The sequence below is a fragment of the Oncorhynchus mykiss genome, chromosome 12 (genome assembly GCF_057628025.1).
Source record: "Oncorhynchus mykiss isolate SJ-2025 chromosome 12, ASM5762802v1, whole genome shotgun sequence".
Taxonomy (NCBI): Eukaryota; Metazoa; Chordata; class Actinopteri; order Salmoniformes; family Salmonidae; genus Oncorhynchus; species Oncorhynchus mykiss.
Window position 1 is genome coordinate 69,228,950 of NC_143033.1, and position 24,096 is coordinate 69,253,045.

General features: G+C 42.9%; 1 protein-coding gene and 1 pseudogene across 3 annotated transcripts in view; one reads left to right on the forward strand and one right to left on the reverse strand.

Annotated features, from left to right (window-relative positions):
* LOC149979348 (interferon a3-like) overlaps positions 1-24,096 on the reverse strand; it is a 209,741-nt pseudogene that overhangs the window by 184,241 nt on the left and 1,404 nt on the right. Inside the window, exons 3-4 of the transcript XR_016485201.1 lie at positions 23,669-23,766; positions 23,423-23,552 (exon numbers count right to left, since the gene is read on the reverse strand). The product of XR_016485201.1 is annotated as an interferon a3-like (transcript). The remainder of the gene's footprint in view (positions 1-23,422; positions 23,553-23,668; positions 23,767-24,096) is intronic.
* Positions 1,506-5,696, forward strand: LOC110538043 (interferon a3). 2 transcript variants are annotated; one of them, XM_021624602.3, is made up of 6 exons: positions 1,506-1,965; positions 2,139-2,226; positions 2,523-2,597; positions 2,775-2,924; positions 4,941-5,018; positions 5,354-5,696. In XM_021624602.3, the coding sequence occupies exons 2-6, from the start codon at positions 2,140-2,142 to the stop codon at positions 5,441-5,443; spliced, it is 480 nt and encodes a 159-aa protein (XP_021480277.3). In that variant the 5' UTR covers positions 1,506-1,965; position 2,139; the 3' UTR covers positions 5,444-5,696. The 2 variants fall into 2 exon arrangements, with proteins under 2 accessions (XP_021480277.3, XP_021480275.3); XM_021624600.3 differs by lacking the exon at positions 1,506-1,965 and having other exon boundaries at positions 1,985-2,226.

Below are 24,096 nucleotides of genomic sequence, written 5' to 3' on the forward strand. Positions count from 1 at the left end.
TCCTCTGGTCTGATGAATCAAAAATAGAACTGTTTGTCCATCATGACCATTGAAATGTTTGGAGGAAAAAGGGGGAGGTTTGCAAACCGAAGAACACCATCCCAACCGTGAAGCACAGGGGTGGCAGCATCATATTGTGGGGGTGCTTTGCTGCAGGAGACTGGTGCACTTCACACAATAGATGGCATCGAGAGGCAGGAAAATGATGTGGATATATTGAAGCAACATTTCAAGACATTGAATTGTTTTTGGCTAAGGTGTATGTAGTCTTCCGACTTCAACTATACATTGGGATGATACCGTTTAGACATTGTTTGCTCATTGACGTCTTACACATTCTAAATTCCACAGTTCTACATCGTTTATATGTCGGCTAGACATCAACATTCTATTAGGATATCTTGGCAACATCTTCCTAATGTAAAAATACTCTTCAAACTACATATTCCCTACCCAATTCGATACGTCAGCCAAAAGTGTCTAATATTACTGGGGAGAAAACTCAGGGGAAACTGATGACATCACACAACTTGTGTAAAACAGCTGGGAAAACCCCAAAATGCATCCACCGCAGACGTGTCATGGGACATAAGAAGAAGTTTCAGCACCATTAACAGGTATCACTACTAACACTAAAACGCATGAAGATGTCAGCCACTTCAGCACTTTGGACGTCGCCACACTGTCAGAGATTCTATCAGTGGTTCTGTGTTGTGGCTGCAGCCCTTTTGCTACTGTTATTGCCATGCTTGTAAAACTATAGGCAATAAATTGATGATATATGTGACGGGAAATATCTCTCTCGGACTCTTTGCTGTCACTTTTCAAGTGTCACTCTTATGATTCATGGATGGTCCCCAATAGAAAAAAAAGATTTTATACATAAGGCCTACAACTAAGGCTATATCAAATAACACCAAGTCCCGTATTTATAAAGCATCTCAGAGAGTAGCATTGCTGATCTTGGATCAGTTTTGCCTTATAGATTATAATGAATGGACAGAGGGGGTCCTGATGCTAGATCAGCACTCCAACTCTGAGATGCTTTATGAATGAATGCAGCAGAATAAGTAGGCTACATCTGAAATTTTAGCCTATAACATGACATTTCAATATGAAACCACCTATTACATCTTATCAAGACCCTGATGGAACAGGTGTGTTCGTACCGGGTTGAAACAAAAGCCTGCACCTCCTCCTGCTTGTCTCCAGACAGACAGTTTTGGTGACCACTTTCCTACAGTATATGATCTGTACATTTGATTTTTATAGAAAAAGGAGCAATAAACCAATGCCAAGATTTTACCTTGCATAGTCATTCAAAAACGTCCCGAACACTGTGACACAAACACACACACACACACACACACACGCACGCACGCACGCACGCACGCACGCACGCACACACACAACAGTAGAATAGCCCTGTAAAGTTCCAACAAATCGTGTTGTCGTTGCTTTTCAACGTTGCATCACCTGCAGACAAAAGTAGTGTGAAAGTTGGTTACGTCATCATGAAAATGAAAGTTGAGAGATGTGGGTATTGACGCTGACGTCTCCCATTCACTTTTCATTTGAAGCGCAACAGCAGAAGACTACGGAACAACATTTCGGACTAACTTTGAACGAAAACCACTAAATGAATGTGTTATATGGCTACATCTCTTTAAAAGTGTGGGTTTTATTTCGACTCCGACGATTTTGTTATCAGACTTTTTTCCTCGGTTCACGCGAAGTTATTAGCAGTTGAAAGCAAAGCTCGCGAATAGCCTATTCTCGCTATAGTAATAGTCTAGCCGATATCTAGATTGAATAATATTTTATTGTGGTTCAACTATAATTTAAAGCTGTTTTCAAGGAGAATGTGTATAGATTTACTTGGATTTGTTCGTCCAGGAGACGGGGCAGGCATGGAATTCCAAGTGCTACATGTGCTAGTCCGGAAAATGAAAGTCCCCGCCTCCGGTAGGTTGATCAGGGGAAATTCTCTATACAGCTTTCCCTTTCCCAATTCCACATAAAACTACTTTACACAGCCAAGATGTTCAAACTCATCTGGATAACTAACAGCGAAACAAACTGCTATTTACAATGTATACAATGCAGAGCTGGAGTTGTATTTTTCTTATTATTTGCAGTATGCAGAGCGTGTGTCATTGCTGTGACTGGATCCGACACCACTACGGTCACTTGAGCGCAGAATACCTTTCCCTGCTGGACCAGATGGTGAGTTATTAGCACATTGTAAGAGGAGACTGAATGCATGTATTAAGGACAGCAAAACAACCAACCAAGCAAAATAGTAATGTGTTTCATGTTTAGCATCTGTGTTAGAAAACTGTTAGCCTATATTTGAATGTACATAGTAAAAGGGCTCTAAGGCTATAATGACAGCTAGATCAAGAGACGCTATCTACATTAGGCCTACTGTACTTGCAGTATAAGCTATACTTTATGTCTGTCTTGATTGCTCTTGAAGTATTTGACACGTGACTTAACATACTTTATTGATTGTTTTCCAGGGAGGAGATATCACAAAACAGAATGCCCCAGTCCTTTTCCCAACATCACTTTACAGACACATAGATGATGCTGAGGTAAAGACTAGAATTTTGACTTATAGATTATAATGAATGGACAGAGGGGGTCCTGATGATAGATCAGCACTCCAACTCTGATATGCTTTGGTATGGCGATCTTGACCCAATGTTATATTGATGCCATAACGGAAGCCTATACTGTTTCTAATCTTCTTTTTATATCTTCCTGTGTAGTTTGAGGACAAAGTCATATTCCTGAAAGAGACCATCTATCAAATCACAAAACTGTTTGATGGGAATATGAAATCTGTCACCTGGGACAAGAAAAACCTGGACGATTTCCTCAACATTCTAGAACGCCAATTGGAGAACCTTAATTCCTGTGTAAGTAACGGGTCTATTTAAAGTATAATCTCTGTTTTGGTCAGGGCTCTCCAACCCCATTCTTGGAGAGTTACCTTCCTGTAGGTTTTCGCGCCAACCCCAGTTGTAACTAACCTGATTCAGTTTATCAACCACCTAATTAATCAGGTGTTGTAGATTAGGGTTGGAGTGAAAACCTACAGGAAGGTAGTTCTCCTGGAACATTGTTGGAGTGCCCTGGTTTAGGTGTAGCCTACTAACTCTACAATTGGAAAAATCTACGTATAAAGTGCATATAAAGTATTCAACCCCTTGACTTGTTCCACATTTTGTTACGTTACAGCTTTTTCTAAAATTGATTAAATAGATTTCCCCCCTCATCAATCCACACACAATACCCAATAATGACAAAGCAATACCGTGTTTTAGACATTTTTGCAAAAAACTGAAATATCACATTTACATAAGTATTCAGACCCTTTACTCAGTACTTTGTTGAAGAACCTTTGGCAGTGATTACAGCCTTGAGTCTTATTGGGTATCATGCTACAAGCTTGGCACGTCTGTATTTGGGGAATTTCTGTCATTCTTCTCTGCAGATCCTCTCAAGATCTGTCAGGTTGGATAGGGTGCGTCGCTGCACAGCTATTTCAGGTCTCTGCAGTGATGTTCGATCAGGTCAAGTCCGGGCTCTGGCTGGGCCACTCAAGGACATTCAGAGACTTGTCCCGAAGCCACTCCTGTGTTGTCTTGGCTGTATGCTTAGGGTCGTTGTCCTGTTGGAAGGTGAACCTTTGCCCCAGTCTGAGGTCCCTGCGCTCTGGAGCAGGTTTTCGTCAAGGATGTCTCTGTACTTTGCTCCGTTCATCTTTCCCTCGATCCTGACTAGTCTCCCAGTCCCTGCCAATGAAAAACATCCCCACAGCATGATGCTGCCACCACCATACTTAACTGTAGGGATCTTGCAAGGTTTCCTCCAGATGTGATGATTGGCATTCAGGCCAAATAGAGACATTTGTTTCTCATGGTCTGAAAGTCCTTTAGGCGCCTTTTGGCAAACTCCAAGCGGGCTGCAATGTACCTTTTACTGAGTTGTGGCTTCCATCTGGCCACTTTACCATAAAGGCCTGATCGGTGGAGTACTGCAGAGATGGTTGTCTTTGTCGATGGCTTTCCCATCCCCACAGAGGAAATCTGGAGCTCTGTCAGAGTGACCATCGGGTTCTTGGTCACCTCCCTGACAATGGCCCTTCTACCCCTGATTGCTCAGTTTGACCTGGCGGCCAGCTCTAGTAAGACTTACAAAGTACCCTTTCCCAGATCTGTATCTCGTCACAATCTTGTCTCGGAGCTCTGCGGACGATTTCCTCAACTTCATGGCCTGGTTTTTGCTCTGACATGCACTGTCAACTGTAGGACCTTAAATATACAGGTTTGTGCCTTTCCAAATCATGTTCAATCAGTTGATTTTACTTCAGGTGGACTACAATCAAAGTGTAGTAACATCTCCAGGATGATCACTGAAAACAGGATGCACCTGAGCTGAATTTTGAATCTCAAAGCAAAGGGTCTGAATTCATATGTAAATAAGGTATTTGTGTTTTTGCATTGTCATTATTGGATATTGTGTGTAGATTGATGAGGATTTTTTTTCTTTAATCCATTTTAGAATAAGGCTGTAACTTAACAAAATTTGGAAAAGGGAAGGGGTCTGAATACTTTCCGAACTTACTGTGTATGGGTAATTACAGATTTTGAGTCATTTTGCAACGTCACATAAATAATACTGCTGCAATGAGAAATGTAAATTATTGTGGATTATTATTAATGAACCTTTTTTGTAAGCTTTGATTCATATTTCATTATGGCAAATCAAGTTTGATATTTTAAAGTGGAAATTACAATCTTTAGAATCCTTTTCAACATTGAATACATGTTAAGGTTCCATTTCCTGCCGTGCAAGAAAAAAAAAATATTGATCAAATGAAGTTCCTACATCTGTATGACGCTAATGTTTTGTTTAATTTTGTCCAACAGGTATCACCTGCCATGAAACCTGAGAGGAGACTGAAACGGTACTTCAAGAAGTTGAATAGTAAGGTTCTGAGAAAAATGGTGAGTTTGCTTTCATATGACAACATGTTTAATGCATGTAGTCAAATGAATATAAACTAGGCTAGGCTAAACTTGAGCAGTGTTCATAAAAAAAAAAAAAGTGGGTTCTGAGGCCATATGTATCAAGCATCTCAGAGAAGTGCTGATCTAGTATCAGGTCTCCTCTCTCCTTGTTTATAGTGATCCAAAAGACAAAACTGATCCTAAATCAGCACTCCTACTCTGAGAAGCTTTACATTTGGCACCAGTCCTACTCTGTTGTTCAAGACAATATGTTCATTATTTTGCCAAGATAGGTCACCCCTCTAATATTTGAAATTTCCTGTGTTTTTCAGAACTACAGTGCACAGGCGTGGGAGCTCATCAGGAAAGAGATGAAACATCATCTGCAAAGATTGGATATCCTTGCAGCACAGATGTACTGATCATCCAGACTCATTTCAGAAGCTACGCCCTTACCAGTTTATAAAGCATGAATATAATCATGTGGGACCCTGTCAGTCTATTTATTATATTTAAATCCATAAATTATTGTTTTTTATTTTTATAATTTATTATTTATATTTTGTATTTCCCTTTTGTACATGTGTTGAACTGAACTGTATTGCCGGTCTACTTGAAAAACCAGTGAAAAAATAATATTGCAAATGTGAATAAAAACGTATCTTGTACAAATTTTCCAAATTTCATTCTTGTCTGAAACCAATGAGTGTGGATTTATAACATCTCATCTAACCATCATAGGGGATGCACATTAAACTTGTTGCTGATTAGTCACATATTAATTTCTACTTTAAGTTTATGTATGCTTGTACTTTTGTTTCTTTATGTAACTATTTTTACTGTGTTTTTGTACTTTGTGAGTGTTGCTGTTCATGTTTTTCCTGTTCGTTTTATGTGTGGTAATCACACAAGGGCAGGTGGCTGAAGGGGGTGGGGAGATCTGGGTGAGGAGTAGACGATAATCTGGGGGACCAGAACCAGAACTTTTAGCTCCCACTTGACCTTGTGGATTTTCATTTATAAAGTCTGTCCATTGTCTTAAACACTTGTATGTCTTACTACGATTGGAGGAGAAATAAGAAAAAAGACTAAATGGAAAAAGAGACAAAAAACAAGCAATACTTTAATGGATAATAGTTTAGTCCCCTGAACGAGGCAGGGTGCTGGTGGGCAAGAAATAAAAACTAATAATTTATATAGCTTAGTCATATACAGTGGGGCAAAAAAGTATTTAGTCTGCCACCAATTGTGCAAGTTCTCCCACTTAAAAAGATGAGAGAGGCCTGTAATTTTCATCATAGGTACACTTCAACTATGACAGACAACATTACATTTTTTTCCCCCAGAAAATCACATTGTAGGATTTTTAATGAATTTATTTGCAAATTATGGTGGAAAATAAGTATTTGGTCAATAACAAAAGTTTATCTCAATACTTTGTTATATAACCTTTGTTGACAATGACAGAGGTCAAACGTTTTCTGTAAGTCTTCACAAGGTTTTCACACACTGTTGCTGGTATTTTGGCCCATTCCTCCATGCAGATCTCCTCTAGAGCAGTGATGTTTTGGGTCTGTTGCTGGGCAACACGGACTTTCAACTCCCTCCAAAGATTTTCTATGGGGTTGAGATCTGGAGACTGGCTAGGCCACTCCAGGACCTTGAAATGCTTCTTTTTACGAAACCACTGCTTCGTTGTCCGGGCGGTGTGATTGGGATATTTGTCATGCTGAAAGACCCAGCCACGTTTCATCTTCAATGCCCTTGCTGATGGAAGGAGGTTTTCACTCAAAATCTCACGATACATGTCCCCATTCATTCTTTCCTTTACACGGATCAGTCGTCCTGGTCCCTTTGCAGAAAAACAGCCCCAAAGCATGATGTTTCCACCACCATGCTTCACAGTAGTTATGGTGTTCTTCGGATGCAACTCAGCATTCTTTGTCCTCCAAACACGACGAGTTGAATTTTTACCAAAAAGTTATATTTGGTTTCATCTGACCATATGATATTCTCCCAATCTTCTTCTGGATCATCCAAATGCTCTCTAGCAAACTTCAGACGGGCCTGGACATGTACTGGCTTAAGCAGGGGGACACGTCTGGCACTGCATGATTTGAGTCCCTGGCGGCGTAGTGTGTTACTGATGGTAGGCTTTGTTACTTTGGTCCCAGCTCTCTGCAGGTCTTTCACTAGGTCCCCCCGTGTGGTTCTGGGTTGTTGCTCACCGTTCTTGTGATCATTTTGACCCCACGGGGTGAGATCTTGTGTGGAGCCCCAGATCGAGGGAGATTATCAGTGGTCTTGTATGTCTTCCATTTCCTAATAATTGCTCTCACAGTTGATTTCTTCAAACCTAGCTGCTTACCTATTGCAGATTCAGTCTTCCCAGCCTAGTGCAGGTCTACAATTTTGTTTCTGGTGTCCTTTGATAGCTCTTTGGTCTTGGCCATCGTGGAGTGTGACTGTTTGAGGTTGTGGACAGGTGTGTTTTATACTGATAACAAGTTCAAACAGGTGCCATTAATACAGGTAACGAGTGGAGGACAGAGGAGCCTCTTAAAGAAGAAGTTACAGGTCTGTGAGAGCCAGAAATCCTGTTTGTTTGTAGGTGACCAAATACTTATTTTCCACCATAATTTGCAAATAAATTCATAAAAAATCCTACAATGTGATTTCTGGAATTATTTTCTAATTTTGTCTGTCATAGTTGAAGTGTGCCTATGATGAAAATTACAGGCCTCTCTCATCTTTTTAAGTGGGAGAACTTGCAAAATTGGTGGCTGACTAAATACTTTTTTTGCCCCACTTTTAAGTGGCATCATGGGGATCCTCCTAATAATTCTCAGTGGATAAATGAAGTCAATTGTTGTATAACATTAGACAAAGTGTGTATTAAATAGGCCAATGTGGCAGCACACAGTCCTTTCATAAGACTTGAAATTTCTTGATAGAATATAGTTATTGTAGATATATACTGTATATCCATTTGTATAATGGTATGAGGTTATATGAGGTCATTATTTAACATCTAGAATGGAGTATATGCGTGTTTACATTGTATGGTATAATACTCAGAGCCCCACCTGTTTCAATCCCTACCTCTTTAGCAAGAAATACAGTTTTGTTTTTGTTGTTGCCTGTTTTGCATGTCATTTTTGTATTAATACGTGTCAGATATCAGTTTGCAAACAATGTTTAAAAAATATATTTGAGTTCAAACTTGTTATGGCTGCAATCCCACTATCGGGATAAGTGTCATCAACAACCGCTGAATAGCATAGCGCCACATACAATAAATATTACTACAAATATTTATATTCATGAAATCACAAGTGCAATATAGGAAAACACAGTTTAGCCTTTTGTTAATCCACCTGTCGTGTCAGATTTTGAAATTATGCTTTACAGCGAAAGCAATCCAAGCGTTTTTGTATGTTTATCGATCGCACGATAAAACATTAGGTACACTTAGCATCAGGTAGCTTGGTCACGAAAATCAGAAAAGCAATCAAATTAATAATTTACCTTTGATGATCTTCGGATGTTTGCTACTCTGCCTGCTACTCAGGCCCAGAAGCTAGGATATACATATTATTAGTAGATTTGGATAAAAACACTCTGAAGTTTCTAAAACTATTTGACTGATGTCTGTGAGTATAACAGAACTTATTTGGCAGGCGACACCCCGAGGTATCACGACAGATTTCCTCCCCTTCCTCTGAAGAGGAGGTGTGGCAAGGATCGGACCAATATGCGACATGGTAAGTGTCCATGGTATTTAATAAGAACACTCTACATGAACACAAATACAAAACAATAAAGTGAACTGGCAACGAAACAGTCCCGTGTGGCACAAACATTGACACAGGAAACAATCACCCACAAAATACCCAAAGAACATGGTTGCCTAAATATGGTTCCCAATCAGAGACAACGATAAACACCTGCCTCTGATTGAGAACCAATCTAGGCAATCATAGACTTACATAAACACCTAGACTAGGGAACACCCCATAAACATACAAAACCCCTAGAGCAAAAAACACATAAATCACATGTCACACCCTGACCTAGCCAAAATAATAAAGAAAACAAAGATAACTAAAGCCAGGGCGTGACAGTAACCCCCCCCCCCCCCCCCAAAGGTGCGGACTCCCGGCCACACACCTAAATCCATAGGGGAGGGTCTGGGTGGGCGTCTGTCCACGGTGGCGGCTCTAGCGCGGGACGTGGACCCCACTCCACCATAGTCTTAGTCCGTTCTTGTGGCCTCCTAGGAACGGCGACCCTCGCCGTCAACCTAGGACTGGGAACCCTACTAAAGGGCCCCACTGGACTAAACAAACTCCTCCGGACTGAGGGGTAGCTCAGGACTGAGGGGCAGCTCAGGACTGAGAGGTAGCTCAGGACTGAGAGGTAGCTCAGGACTGAGGGGTAGCTCAGTACTGAGGGGTAGCTCAGGACTGAGAGGTAGCTCAGGACTGAGAGGTAGCTCAGGATTGAGAGGTAGCTCAGGACTGAGAGGTAGCTTAGGCTGGTTGACAGCTCTGGCGGATCCTGGCTGACTGGCGGCTCTGGCGGATCCTGGCTGACTGACGGCTCTGGCGGATCCTGGCTGACTGGCGGCTCTGGCGAATCCTGGCTGAATGGCGGCTCTGGCGGATCCTGGCTGAATGGCGGCTCTGGCGGATCCTGGCTGACTGGTGGCTCTGGCAAATCCAGGCTGACTGGCGGCTCTGGCTGCTCCTGGCTGTATGGCGGCTCTGGCTGCTCCTGGCTGGCTGGCGGCTCTGGCGGATCCTGGCTGACTGGCGGCTCTGGCTGCTCCTGGCTGACTGGCGGATCCTGGCTGACTGGCAGCTCTGGCGGATCCTGGATGATTGGCGGCTCTGGCGGCTCCTGGCTGACTGGTGGCTCTGGCGGCTCCTTGCAGACTGGCGGCTCTGGCGGCTCCTGGCTGACTGGCGGCTCTGGCGGATCCTGATTGACCGGCGGCTCTGGCGGCTCTGGCGGCTCCTTGCAGACCGGCAGCTCTGGCAGCTACTTGCAGACAGGCCGGCTCTGGCGGCTCCTTGCAGACAGGCGACTCTGGCGGCTCCTTGCAGACTGGCGGCTCTGGCGGTTCCTGGCTGACTGGCGGCTCTGGCGAATCCTGGCTGAATGGCGGCTCTGGCGGATCCTGGCTGAATGGCGGCTCTGGCGGATCCTGTCTGACTGGTGGCTCTGGCAAATCCAGGCTGACTGGCGGCTCTGGCTGCTCCTGGCTGTATGGCGGCTCTGGCGGCTCCTGGCTGGCTGGAAGCTCTGGCGGATCCTGGCTGACTGGCGGCTCTGGCGGATCCTGGCTGACTGGCGGCTCTGGCGGATCCTGGCTGACTGGCGGCTCTGGCTGCTCTGGCGGCTCCTGGCTGACTGGTGGCTCTGGCGGCTCCTTGCAGACTGGCGGCTCTGGCGGCTCCTGGAGGACCGGCGGCTCTGGCGGATCCTGGCTGACCGGCGGCTCTGGCGGATCCTGGCTGACCGGCGGATCTGGCGGCTCCTTGCAGACCGGCGGATCTGGCGGCTCTGGCGGCTCCTTGCAGACCGGCGGCTCTGGCGGCTCCTGGCTGACCGGCGGCTCTGGCGGATCCTGGCTGACCGGCGGCTCTGGCGGATCCTGGCTGACCGTCGGCTCTGGCGGCTCCTTGCAGACTGGCGGCTCTGGCAGATCCTGGCTGACCGGCGGCTCTGGCGGATCCTGGCTGACCGGCGGCTCTGGCGGCTCCTTACAGACCGGCGGCTCTGGCGGCTCCTTGCAGACCGGCGGCTCTGGACAGGCGGGAGACTCTAGCAGCTCAGGACAGACTGGCCGAAGACTCTAGGAGCTCTGGACAGGCGGGAGACTCTAGCAGCTCTGGACAGGCGGGAGACTCTAGCAGCTCTGGACAGGCGGGAGACTCTAGCAGCTCTGGACAGGTGGGAGACTCTAGCAGCTCGGGACAGGCGGGAGACTCTAGCAGCTCAGGACAGACTGGCCGGAGACTCTAGGAGCTCTGGACAGGCGGGAGACTCTAGCAGCTCTGGACAGGCGGGAGACTCTAGCAGCTCTGGGCAGGCGGGAGACTCTAGCAGCTCAGGACAGACTGGTCGGAGACTTTAGGAGCTCTGGACAGGCGGGAGACTCTAGCAGCTCTGGACAAGCAGGAGACTCTAGCAGCTCTGGACAGGCGGGAGACTCTAGCAGCTCTGGACAGGCGGGAGACTCTAGCATCTGTGGACAGGCGGGAGACTCTAGCAGCTCAAGACAGACTGGCCGGAGACTCTAGGAGCTCTGGACAGGCGGGAGACTCTAGTAGCTCTGGACAGGCTGGAGACTCTAGCAGCTCTGGACAAGCAGGAGACTCTAGCAGCTCAGGACAGACTGGCCGGAGACTCTGGGAGCTCTGGACAGGCCGGAGACTCTAGCAGCTCTGGACAGGCGGGAGACTCTAGCAGCTCAGGACAGACTGGCCGGAGACTCTAGGAGCTCTGGACAGGCGGGAGACTCTAGCAGCTCTGGACAGGCGGGAGACTCTAGCATCTGTGGACAGGCGGGAGACTCTAGCAGCTCAGGACAGACTGGCCGGAGACTCTAGCAGCTCTGGACAGGCGGGAGACTCTAGCAGCTCTGGACAGGTGGGAGACTCTAGCAGCTCTGGACAAGCGGGAGACTCTAGCAGCTATGGACAGGCGGGAGACTCTAGCAGCTCTGGACAGGCGGGAGACTCTAGCTGCTCTGGACAGGCGGGAGACTCTAGCAGCTCTGGACAGGCAGGAGACTCTAGCAGCTCTGGACAGGCGGGAGACTCTAGCAGCTCTGGACAGGCGGGAGAATCTAGCAGCTCTGGACAGGCGGGAGACTCTAGCAGCTTTGGACATGTGGGAGACTCTAGCAGCTCTGGACAGGCGGGAGACTCTATCAGCGCTGGAGAGGAGCAAGGCTCTGGCAGCGCTGAAAAGGCGGGAGCACCTGTAGGGATGAGACGGAGAGACAGCCTGGTGCGTGGAGGTGGCACTTTATAGACCGGACCGTGCAGGTGCACTGGAGCTTTTGAGCACCGAGCCTGCCCAACCTTACCTGGCTCGATGCCCACTCTAGCCCGGCCGATACGAGGAGATGGTATGTACCGCACCGGGCTATGCACCCACACTGGGGACACCGTGTGCTCCATAGCATAACACGGTGCCTGCCTTGTCCTTCTCGCTCTCCGGTAAGCACAGGAAGTTGGCGCAGGTCTCTTACCTGGCTTCGCAAACACTCACTGTGTGCCTCCCCCAAGAAATGTTTGGGGCTGCCTCTCGGGCTTCCTTGCCAGTCGCGTTCCCTCGTATCGTTGGCTCCTCTCTCCGGCTGCCTCTGCTCTTCTCGCTGCCTCCACCTGTTCCCATGGTAGGCGATCCCTACCAGCCATGATCTGCTCCCATGTGTAGCAACCCTTGCCATCCAAAATGTCATCAAATGTCCAGGAATCCTGACATTGCTGCTGCCGCTGCTGCTGATGCCTCTCAGGCTGCTGCTGCCTCTACTGCTGCTGCTGCTGCCTCTGCTGCTGCTGTTGCTGCCTCTCCTGCTGCACTTTGGGTCGGCGATATTCCCCTGGCTTAGCCCAGGGTCCTCTCCCCTCTAGGATGTCCTCCCACGTCCAGGAGTCTTGTGTCCTCGGCCGCTGTTGCTGCTGCCCGTTACCACGCCACTTGGTCCTTGGTTGGTGGGTGATTCTGTCACGACAGATTTCCTCCTCTTCCTCTGAAGATGCCTCTCCTGCTGCTGCTGCCTCTGCTGCTGCTGCCTCTCCTGCTGCACTTTGGGTAAACGATATTCCCCTGGCTTAGCCCAGGGTCCTCTCCCCTCTAGGATTTCCTCCCACGTCCAGGAGTCTTGTGTCTTCGGCCGCTGTTGCTGCTGCCCGTTACCACCACTGAAGAGGAGGTGTAGCAAGGATCGGACCAATATGCGGCATGGTAAGTGTCCGTGGTATTTAATAAGAACACTCAACATGAACACAAATACAAAACAACAAAGTGAACTGCCAACGAAACAGTCCTGTGTGGCACAAACACTTACACAGGAAACAATCACCCACAAAATACCCAAAGAACATGGCTGCCTAAATATGGTTCCCAATCAGAGACAACGATAAACACCTGCCTCTAATTGAGAACCAATCTAGGCAACCATAGACTTACATAAACACATAGACTAGGAAACACCCCATAAACATACAAAACCCCTAGACCAGACAAAACACATAAATCCCCCATGTCACACCCTGACCTAGCCAAAATAATAAGGAAAACAAAGATAACTAAGGCCAGAGCGTGACACGAGGACAAACCAACCAGAAATGTGTTTTTTTTTAGGTCACTCTCGGTTCAATGGGTCTTCTATGTGGATCTAGATTTCTAAGGCACTTGCTTGCAGTTCCTATTGCACTGCACTTGCTTGCAGCTTCCACTAGATGTCAACAGTATTTAGAAATTGGTTGATGTCTTTCCTTTCTGTAATGAAGAAATAGGGCAGTTCAGAACGAGGGTCGAGTGAAGTGTACTATTTGTTAGAGGCGTGTGACCTGAAAGCTCGCTCCACTTTGTTTTTATCCGCTATTGAACGCAGTTTATCCCGTCTTTATTTATTTATTTATTTTACGTAAACAAATACCTAAAGTTGTATTAGGAAAGTTGTTTGAAATGTTTGGACAAAGATGAACTTATTAGATATTTTGTATTCATGTTGCGCGAGTTGGAACCAGTGTTTTTCTGGATCAAACGCACCAAATAAATGGACATTTTGGATATATAACGATGGAATAAATCGAAAGAAAGGACAATTTGTGATGTTTATGGGACATATTGGAATGCCAACAGAAGAAGCACGTCAAAGGTAAGGCATAAATTATATCGTTATTTCTGAGTTGCGTGTCGCGCCTTGCGGGTTGTATTATGATTGTCTGTGTTTGTTTGATGGGGTGCTGTCCTCAGATAATAGCATGGTTTGCTTTTGTCGTAAAGCCTTTTTGAATCTGACAGGTTGGCTGGATTAACAACAAGTGTAGCTTTAATTTGATGTATTGCATGTGTGATTTCATGAAAGTTTAAAATTTATAGTAATTTAATTTGAATTTGGCGCTCTGCATTTCACCGGATGTTGTCAAATCGATCCCGTTGACGGGATTTGATCCCTAAGAAGTTTTTAAGCCCCTTGGGTGTATAAGAATATTTTGATGATAAATACACAATGCAGAGGATGAGAGGACAACAAAATAGAGTACTAATGGTCAATAGCAAATTGTAAATAGGAGTTGGGTTTCAGTTCAACATCTGTTCAGAATCTGTGGAATGCCACTTCTGAACTCAGAGCGACGTGTGCTACGTGTGCCACGTTGTCACTGGTCTGTACATTGAGTCGGGGGCAGGATGTGGCCATTGGTCACGTTGTACTGCAAGGACTTCTGATTGGTCAAGCCCAGGCTAGGGTGGAGGGGTTATAAATGGCATCCTGTTCCTTTGTTCGGTGGGGAGAAGCTGAGGACAGAGGAGACTGAACATCTGAACATCTACCTTCCAGCATTACATCTTGATTTGTCCTCTCTGAATAAACCAATTTTTCTCCCCCTGATTTGCTTTGGATATTATGTTATTGAAGAATAACGTACATTGCTAACAGGTGCTGACATAGAGTTACATTAGAATTACCCATCCAAGAAGGCTCAACGTCATTGCCCACAGATAAAATTATGTTAAATCATGTTATATCTACCGTAGCTTTGATTGGACTGATAAAGTCAACATCCAGCTTTCAAAATCTTAGCTCGCAAGCTAGTCAAGCAGTCATCATCATGACTCACATTGACAATCTACTGTTAAATCCTTTTCAAGCCTTGTCATATGAAGAGATGCTGTAGAAAAAACGTATAAGTGCTCACCAGAAATTAGACATGAACATTACACAACAAGTTGGAAGCTGCAAATTCAACAATGAGGGGTTTGGAAGGAATCAGTGGCTCATTTCTAATAACTAGCCTGCTATTCAGTAGACTTGTGTGGGGGTTTAAGAGACTCTTTCCAACATTAAAAGGATAAACTTTCAACACCAAGGGCCAGAAAATGTTGAGTACATTGTCCATGCTGTCAATCCAGCATGACTTTTTATGTGTTCAAAACAATTGGAAACAACTGGGAAATCTCAGACTTCAGTGAGTTCAAACATTTGGGAATTCTGGAGAAAAGAAACGCGCTCCGACAGGGAGAATACGTTTTGAACAGTCATCCAACTCGGAATTCCAAGTCGGGATCTCTAGCCTTCAGACCTGAAGCTTAATGATGTCATGATTTAACCAGTTATTTTTTCTTGACTTCCCAGTTGTCTTGGAAGCGCCATAAATCAAGAGAATGCCAGACTTTGATGACAAAGTTTGATGAAAAAATGTGCCCAAAGGATGGACTGCAGCGCCTCCTTCCTGTTCAAGTGAGCATGCAAAACAAGCTGAGTTCAAAAATGTATTGCATGCTGCTGCATAAATGATGTAATATGCCAGGGTGATATGTATACTCTAGCTATGAAAGTAATACTAAGTGTATGATGTGCAGTAAGCCGTTAGTAGCCCATATGCCTCACCCTGATAAGTTGGTCAGTTTCCCCCTAATAACTTAGCCTACTGTTCTGACTTGGCAGTGCACATGTAGCCTATAGCCTGTTTTAGAGAAATGTAATCATTGAATATTGTAAGAGCTTTCGATGTCTGCTTACATGCCCCCTTTTTTATCCTATGGTTCTGACTTGGTGCACAGGGAGAATACTGTAAGAACGTCCCATGTTCTGAATTCTGTTACTGTACATTTCAAAGTGCTGAACAAATAGTTATATTGATTACGTCCCTCCTAGCTCGCTCATGAATGTCTTCATCAAAATTATGGATTGCCTCTTATCCGCTCAGTCCCCTTATGCCGTAGTTTGTACAACTCAGTTATCAGTAGAAATCACATTTGTTTTAGCAAGTCAGCCATATTAGGTATGTTTTTTTAAAGGCAGAAACAAGGCTAAATTAACTGTTTCCCTGCCAGACAAGGCACCGCTAATAGCCAGGTGTAGCAGCACCTGGCTATGCACTCCATAGTGCTGAAAAGAAAGCTCTGCTGTTGGGACAGCTTTATGTAGGCCCTAACATTTTGTGGGGACCGTTAAACACCGTTATAGTGCAATTATTGTACTGTTCAGTGTTATGTTATATTGGCTTTGCTGGCATGCATAAACATTTTTGGGGGAGTTTGCCCAACCAAGATTTAGATGCTAAAAGCCAACCATCATGATAACCAGTTTTACATGGCGGAGTGTTCCATTTTGCACATTTATGATTGGATGAACATGGAAGGATGCTCCTCTAAAAATCATAAATAAGCACAACATCAAACTTTTTCAGTATTTGGTGAGTGGGCTGACGATTGTGTCCGAGCACAAAATGTAGGCTAATTTCTCAATCTGCTTGCAAGACAACGTGTTCATCAACATTCAACATTCATTTGAAAAAAAACATTATCAACAGGTTGGTTAAGTCTGCAACTTTTAACGCTTTTGGGGTTACTACATGATTCCATTTGTGTTATTTCATAATGTAGATGTCTTCACTATTATTCTACAAAATAGAAAATAGTTAAAATAAAGAAAACCCTAAGGTGTGTCCAAACTTTTGACTTGTACTGTATATATGTATATACTCTGGACTCAGACTTAACTCCTCCTAATATTTCTATGTGTCTTATGTGCACGTCGTAAATTCATGAGAATCTCCTGATGGACACACAGTAGAGAGAGAGTGGACTTTTATGGAGAACAAAGGAAATCCTTTGCTCTCCTTTTACTTTTAGTGTCATGACTTCCGCCGAAGTCGGATCCTCTCCTTGTTCGGGCGGCGTTCGGCAATCAAGGTCACCTACTTTCTAGCCATCCATTTTGTCATATATCCATTTCTCTTGTGTTGCTTCCATATACACCTGGTTTTCATTTCCCCAATCAATCTACTTGTATTTATCCCTCTGGTTCCCATCATGTTTTGTGTGTAATTGTGTGATGTTATGTGGTGTTATTTTACGCGCTTTACTTTTATGTTCCGTTTTTTGAGCGCGTTTGATTCATGTAGTGCTCTCGTTTAAGGAACAATAATAAAAGTGCGCCTGTTCATTATACTCTGCTCTCCTGCACCTGACTTCGCCTCCAATACACCATTGCCATTTAGATTTGTGTGTATTGTTGTGTATTGTTAGATATTACTTCAATGGTAGAGCTAGTAACACAATCATTCCACTACACCCATCAAAACATCTGCTAAATATGTTTGTGATAAATTATAATTTATTTGATTAAAAAAGATTATCGTTGTAAAAAATTATGAAGTTAAGTTTGAAAAAATTTGTTAAATAATTAATTTCATTGTAAAATATTTCATTATTACAAAAACAAACATTTCCTATAAGGTGGCAATAATAAATACAGTATGCAATGGCCTTCATAAATACAAAAATGAATGTACGAAAACATTATTACATGAGGCTATGTATAGCCTAAATCAAATACACGAGTATCCAGTATGAAAAAGGATTTAGTCCACAGAGTTGTGAATACATTACTACACTATAAATAAATAAGTTTAAAACAAATAAATAGGTATTTAAATAAATAATATCTACACAACACAAACATAACGCTCATTACCTACTTAATGTTGTGTCTAGTCTTTGTAGGTGTGCCAGCACCACTGTCCTTATGTCTTCCCAGCCGCTTGCGCTGTAATCCTGCATAAATGAAATACACTTGTGTCATGACGTTGGCCTCTTTAGGTATAGCAAGCCCATCCCCCTCTCCCTGCCTCCCCCTTTCCTCCTTCAACTAGGTTTCTGTGGTCAGAGAGACGTCGTAAATTCCTGATAATCTCCTCATGGACACACAGTAGAGAGAGAGTAGACTTTTATGGAGAACAAAGGAAATCATTCCACCTCACAGAACTTGAGGTATGAACAAATGTCATGTTCCGGAGAAAGTGTAAAAGATCGGTGAAGAATCCAGCTACGCACTGGTCCGTTTGTCACAACTTGGGAAGCTCATGGGAGATGGTGTGGCCACATTACCATAACGCTGTTTATATAATAGCCTCAGATATGAGGTTTACATCTAATTGTTGTATAAGATGAATGAGTGAGTATGATACTGTTTGTATAAATTGTGTAATATGATTGTGGACTGTTTAATGAAGAAAAATACAATTCCCTTTTGATTTGAACTAAATCAGAGGACTGCCACTGAGCCCAGTTAGGGTCAGGCCTCCTGGGACAGCCTCTTTTCTGCCATTCCGAATAAAACACAACTTTGAGAATTTATCAGCAGACCGAGCTTACCTCAATTATGAGATGGCTAAAGGTTGCAGAGCATTGCTGAATCTTTTAACCATATCACGTGGTTAAGCTCTTAGACTGTCGATACCGACAGAATGAGAACAAGTCTTTGATATTAATTACTAGTCTGCAGCTAGGAATTCGGTATCATTGAACGCGAAGAATGACCACCGCCGAAACATCCATTCTATAACGAATGTCACTCTGAACTATTCCCTCTAACCACAACCGAGAGAGAGAGAGAGGGAGAGAGACGGACAATTCTAAAAAAGAAACAAACTTTTCACCAGCGATCAAGACGACACACTGAGCATAAATATATGTATATTGATTGCAATTGTTCCCGAATGAGTGAGCGTTCATGTGTAAAGGATTAGCATTTTAATTGTTATAATTATCACTCTGTAGTGACTTCTTAGTCGACCCCTACTTCCCCTTTGTCTAACAAGCCGCCATGCCGGTTTAGCCCACTAGGGCACATTTCACACTTCCTAGTTAATTAGTTACGTAATTAATCAGTTGATCGCACAGTAACTAATTACAGAGAATCTTTGATAATGTCACATTCTGACCTTAGTTCCTTTGTTTTTGTCTTTGTTTTAGTATGGTCAGGGCGTGAGTTGGGTGGGTTGTCTATGTTAGTTTTTCTATGATTTTCTATTTCTGTGTTTGGCCTGATATGGTTCTCAATCAGAGTTAGCCTATCTATCGTTGTCCCTGATTGAGAACCATATTTATGTAGCCTGTTTTCAATTGTGTTTTGTGGGTGTTTTTTTCAGTCTTTGTGTGTCTGCACCAGACAGAACTGTTTCGGTTGTTTCTTTGTTTTTGTTATTCAGTGTTCAGTTTGGATTTTTATTAAATAAGATGAACACGAACCACGTCGCGCTTTGGTCCTCTCCTTCTTCCCAAGACAGCCATTACAGAGAAAAACTATAAGTCTTCAGTTAATGATAGTAAAGACATGATACTTGTTAAGATTTGAGAATAGACACATGTTGTATCATCACATAAATACATCCAGATCAACCTACCTCGCGTTTCAAGAAATGCTTCAGGAACTTGAAGTGAAGGGCTCATCTTTTTGTTCACTCATTTGAAAGATTTGATGGTCTAGTTTTCATAGCCTTTACCTGTTAGAACAAAACACAAATAATTATTTGAATATTATGATTTGTTTAACATGTAACTACTTATATTATAATCTAATATGATAGGATAATGTTTTCATTTTTGCATTACTGTTAAAGAGGCGAAAATCACAAATGACATACGCATTGGTCCAGCTCCGAGGTCTGGCGATAGAGGTCATTCATAAACTTGTCAACTCCTTTCTGGTCCCAGGCGGTGGACTCATATTTACCACTGCTGTACAATTTCTTTATAGCGTTCAGAGTATGCGAAATGAAGGCAATCTGTTCGTCAGCCTAGAAGAAGAGTGATTTGAGGGCAAATATCAGAAAATTATAGCAAATTGCATATTCGTTATAACCTATTTATTTACAGTACATTCGGGAAGTGTTCAGAACCCTTCACTACTTCGCATTTTGTTACATTACAGCCTTATTATAAAATGGATGAAATATTATTTGTTTCACCAATCTAAACACAATAACCCATAATGACCAAGCCAAAACATGTTTTTAGACATTTTTTCTAATTTTTCAAAACAAAAAACAGTTTTTGATTTATCATTATGGGGTATTGTGTGTAGACTGATGATGATTTATTATTTAATTGTAATCAATTTCAGAAAAAATATAATTGTATAAAATAAATATATTAATGAATTAAGCTCCAATAATCAATTTTCAACTATAATATTTAAATTGTGATATCACATGTATGCTACAGCCTATATTCAGAGCCATATTTCTAAATATGTCTCTGCCTATATGGTCAATTTGTTACAGGTTAAAGAAATTGACCAACCATGGAAAGATCATTGAGGGTCTGGCAAGTTTGAGAAAGATAATGCATTTGCTCTTTTCGGTCACTGCATTTAGCATACACAACCGGGTAAAGAACAATTACACACAGAACTCGACTAACACATGACAAGGAGCCACAATTTGTTATTTCTGTTAAGAGTGGCCATGTGTCCGGTGAGTTGATAAATCCCTGAACACTACTTCTAAACGGTCGGCTACCTACCCTACCTTCATAGCCTCCCTCATTGATATGCCATGGATGAGGTAATATGTAAAACATGGAAAGTTCAAGTGGGGAAAGTGAAAGAGAATGGGAAATTCCATTCCTCCACCTTGCATAGCGTTTGACGACATTTTGTGATCTTGTCTTCTGTGTGCAGATACACAGTGCCCTTCACGCAATGTATTCAACACAGTAACCTATCTATGTTTTGTATATTCATTTTATATTTTTGAGGGTAGGCTTGACAGCCTACAGTATAAGCGTTTAAAGGTGTAACAGTATAACTTTAAACCGTCCCCTCGCCCATACCCGGGCGCGAACCAGGGACCCTCTGCACACATCAACAACAGTCACCCACTAAGCATCGTTACCCATCGCTCCACAAAAGCCACGGCCCTTGCAGAGCAAGGGGAACAACTACTTCAAAGTCTCAGAGCAAGTGACGTCACTGATTGAAACGCTATTTAGCGCACACCGCTAACTAAGCTAGCCGTTTCACATCCGTTACAAAGGCATACTTTTTTATATCCCCTCTCCCAAGGGATGGAAAGTGTAACTATCTGCATAGCTACACTGTTACAGAAAGAAGAACATGATTATAATAGTTGGACTCCACACAGCTTCTCCACTGCAGTTATATTAATGTACTACATGTAGCATCCATGGCATTACATTATTTGTTGTGAAACAAATTGACATTGGAGTACAAAAAGGTAATTCAAACAATTTATTGTGGACCTGATTTAGAGCTAGATACAATGTAATGAAGGTGTTTTATTACAGTTTCTATAGGCCAAATAAAATGACATGAACAATGACTGCTAAATGCTCACTGTCAGCGAGCTAATATACAGATTAAAGTCCTCTGTTATTTTGTATAACTGCACGTGGGACAGGGTCATGGCTAGAAGGGATCCAGCTATGGCTAAATTAACGTCAGATTCGACTTCTCGTAGCAGGTTAACCGAAAATACGCAGCAGATTAGGCTAATTAACGTACCAGGTTAGGATTATTAGGTTAAATTTAGGGAATTAGTCATGGATATTCACGTACCCCAACTGTCCACCAGAGGGAAGCACTATTTAACATTTTAGTGTGAATCCCACTAAAGTGTAGAGCTCTAAATCAAAACATCACTTTGGACCTTTGTTTAATAAGAATTAATGACACAACACAAACATTGTGGAAAGTGGTAAAATATTTATAAAAACAACAACAAATAATGACATATTAAGCAATAAGAAAAAATAATGATAATATTGTTTTATTCTTTTGGACATTATATTTAGAGATGCCCCCACCCTCACAGTAATCAACATATAAAATACACTCAGCGGTGAGTTTATTAGGTACACCAATCCTGACTACCATCAGCATGATGCAAAAGGAACCGGGATTCATCAGACAAAGCAACCTTTTTCCACTTCTCAATTGTCCAGTTTTCGTGATTGCCTTCCCACTAGAGCCACTTCATGCTTTTAGCTGGTAGGAGTAGAACCCATTTTGGTCGTCTGTTGCAATAGCCCATCCATGACAAGGAGCCACAAATTGTTATTTATGAAATGCCGTTCTGTACGCCACTGTTATACTGCGTCATTATGTGGTGGAAATGTAAAATTCATGATTTTACTGTGCTGTTTAATTAGACTTACTATGCTGTTTTTACTTAGAGAATTGTCCATTGTTATATGTTAGTACTTTGCTGATACAGGCTAATCTTAAGTGACTTAGTCATAAGTCTGTGTCTACAGATAAGAGTCGTTTAGGTGCGACCGCAGTGTGTGACATACTGTTTTCACAACATACGGGAATTTAGATGTCTGAAAACATACAGAAAGGAACAGATATCGGTGGCAACGTCAGCTATCTTAATCTGAATAAACGAGGTGTAATTGGAGGTGTAGGTTTCTGATTATGCAGATTTTATGTTAAGCCTTTATATTAGGTTACCATGTAACGATGAACTATCTGATCATGGCATTGATTGTTCAAGATTGTTGGCCAATCAACTAATTCATTATTATTTTAAAACTTGACATGAATTTCACTGTATTTGTGCAGTCAGTTAATTACAAATTATGTTAAATGGGTCAACAGGTTTATTTCGGCAGCCTCCAGTCATGGTATGAAATAAATAAATTACATCTGCTCATTTCTGGTGCATAGACTCGAGTAGAATCTGTAAGTTCTTGAATATCCACACAATTTCATTTCGAACAACCTCCCAGGTACTGTTGGCCTGAAACGATGAAACCCCAAAGTAATTTGGATTGAGTAAATGTAACAACGAAAAAGTGATTGTGATGTGTGATGTGATGTGATCAAATACTTATGTCATGCAATAAAATGCAAATGAATTACTTAAAAATCATACAATGTGATTTTCTGGATTTTTGTTTTAGATTCCGTATCTCACATTTGAAGTGTACCTATGATAAAAATTACAGACCTCTACATGCTTTGTAAGTAGGAAAATCTGCCAAATCGTCAGTGTATCAAATACTAGTTCTCCCCACTGTATTTCCCCAGAACCCACATTTTTTTTAAAGAAACTGAATCAGGTTAGTAACAACTGGGGTTGGAGCAAAAACTTACATGAGGATAACACACCATGAACGGTGAGGGTAAAGCACCATCCAACCCTGTCCCTGGAGAACTACCTTCCTGTAGGTTTTCACTCCAACCCTAATCTATCACACCTAATTAATTAGGTGGTTGATAAACGGAATCAGGTTAGTTACAACTCGGGTTGGAGCGAAAACATACAGGAAGGTAACTCTCCAAGAATGGGGTTGGAGAGCCCTGACCAAAACAGAGATTATACTTTAAATAGACCCGTTACTTACACAGGAATGAAGGTTTTCAAATTGGCGTTCGAGAATGTTGAGGAAATCGTCCAGGTTTTTCTTGTCCCAGGTGACAGACTTCATATTCCCATCAAACAGTTTTGTGATTTTATAGATGGAATTTGACTTTGTCCTAAACATACACAAGAAGATATAAATAGAAGATTAGAAACAGTATAGGCTTCCGTTAGGGCATCAAAATAACATTGGGTCAAGAACGCAATACCAAAGCATATCAGAACATGATTAGTAAAGATTCTAGCCTTTACCTCGGCATCATCTATGGGTCTGTAAAGTGATGTTGGGGAAAAGACTGGGGCATTCTGCTTTGTGATATCTCCTCCATGGAAAACAATCAATATAGTATGTTGAGTCACGTGTCAAATATCCTTCCTGTTTGGCCCTGTCCGGGGGTATCATTGGATGGGGCCACAGTGTCTCCTGACCCCTCCTGTCTCAGCCTCCAGTATTTATGCTGCCGTAGTTCATGTGTCGGGGGGCTAGGGTCAGTTTGTTATATCTGGAGTACTTCTCCTGTCTTATCTGGTGTCCTGTGTGAATTTAAGTATGCTCTCTCTAATTCTCTCTTTCTTTCTCTCTCTCGGAGGACCTGAGCCCTAGGACCATGCCTCAGGACTACCTGGCATGATGACTCCTTGCTGTCCCCAGT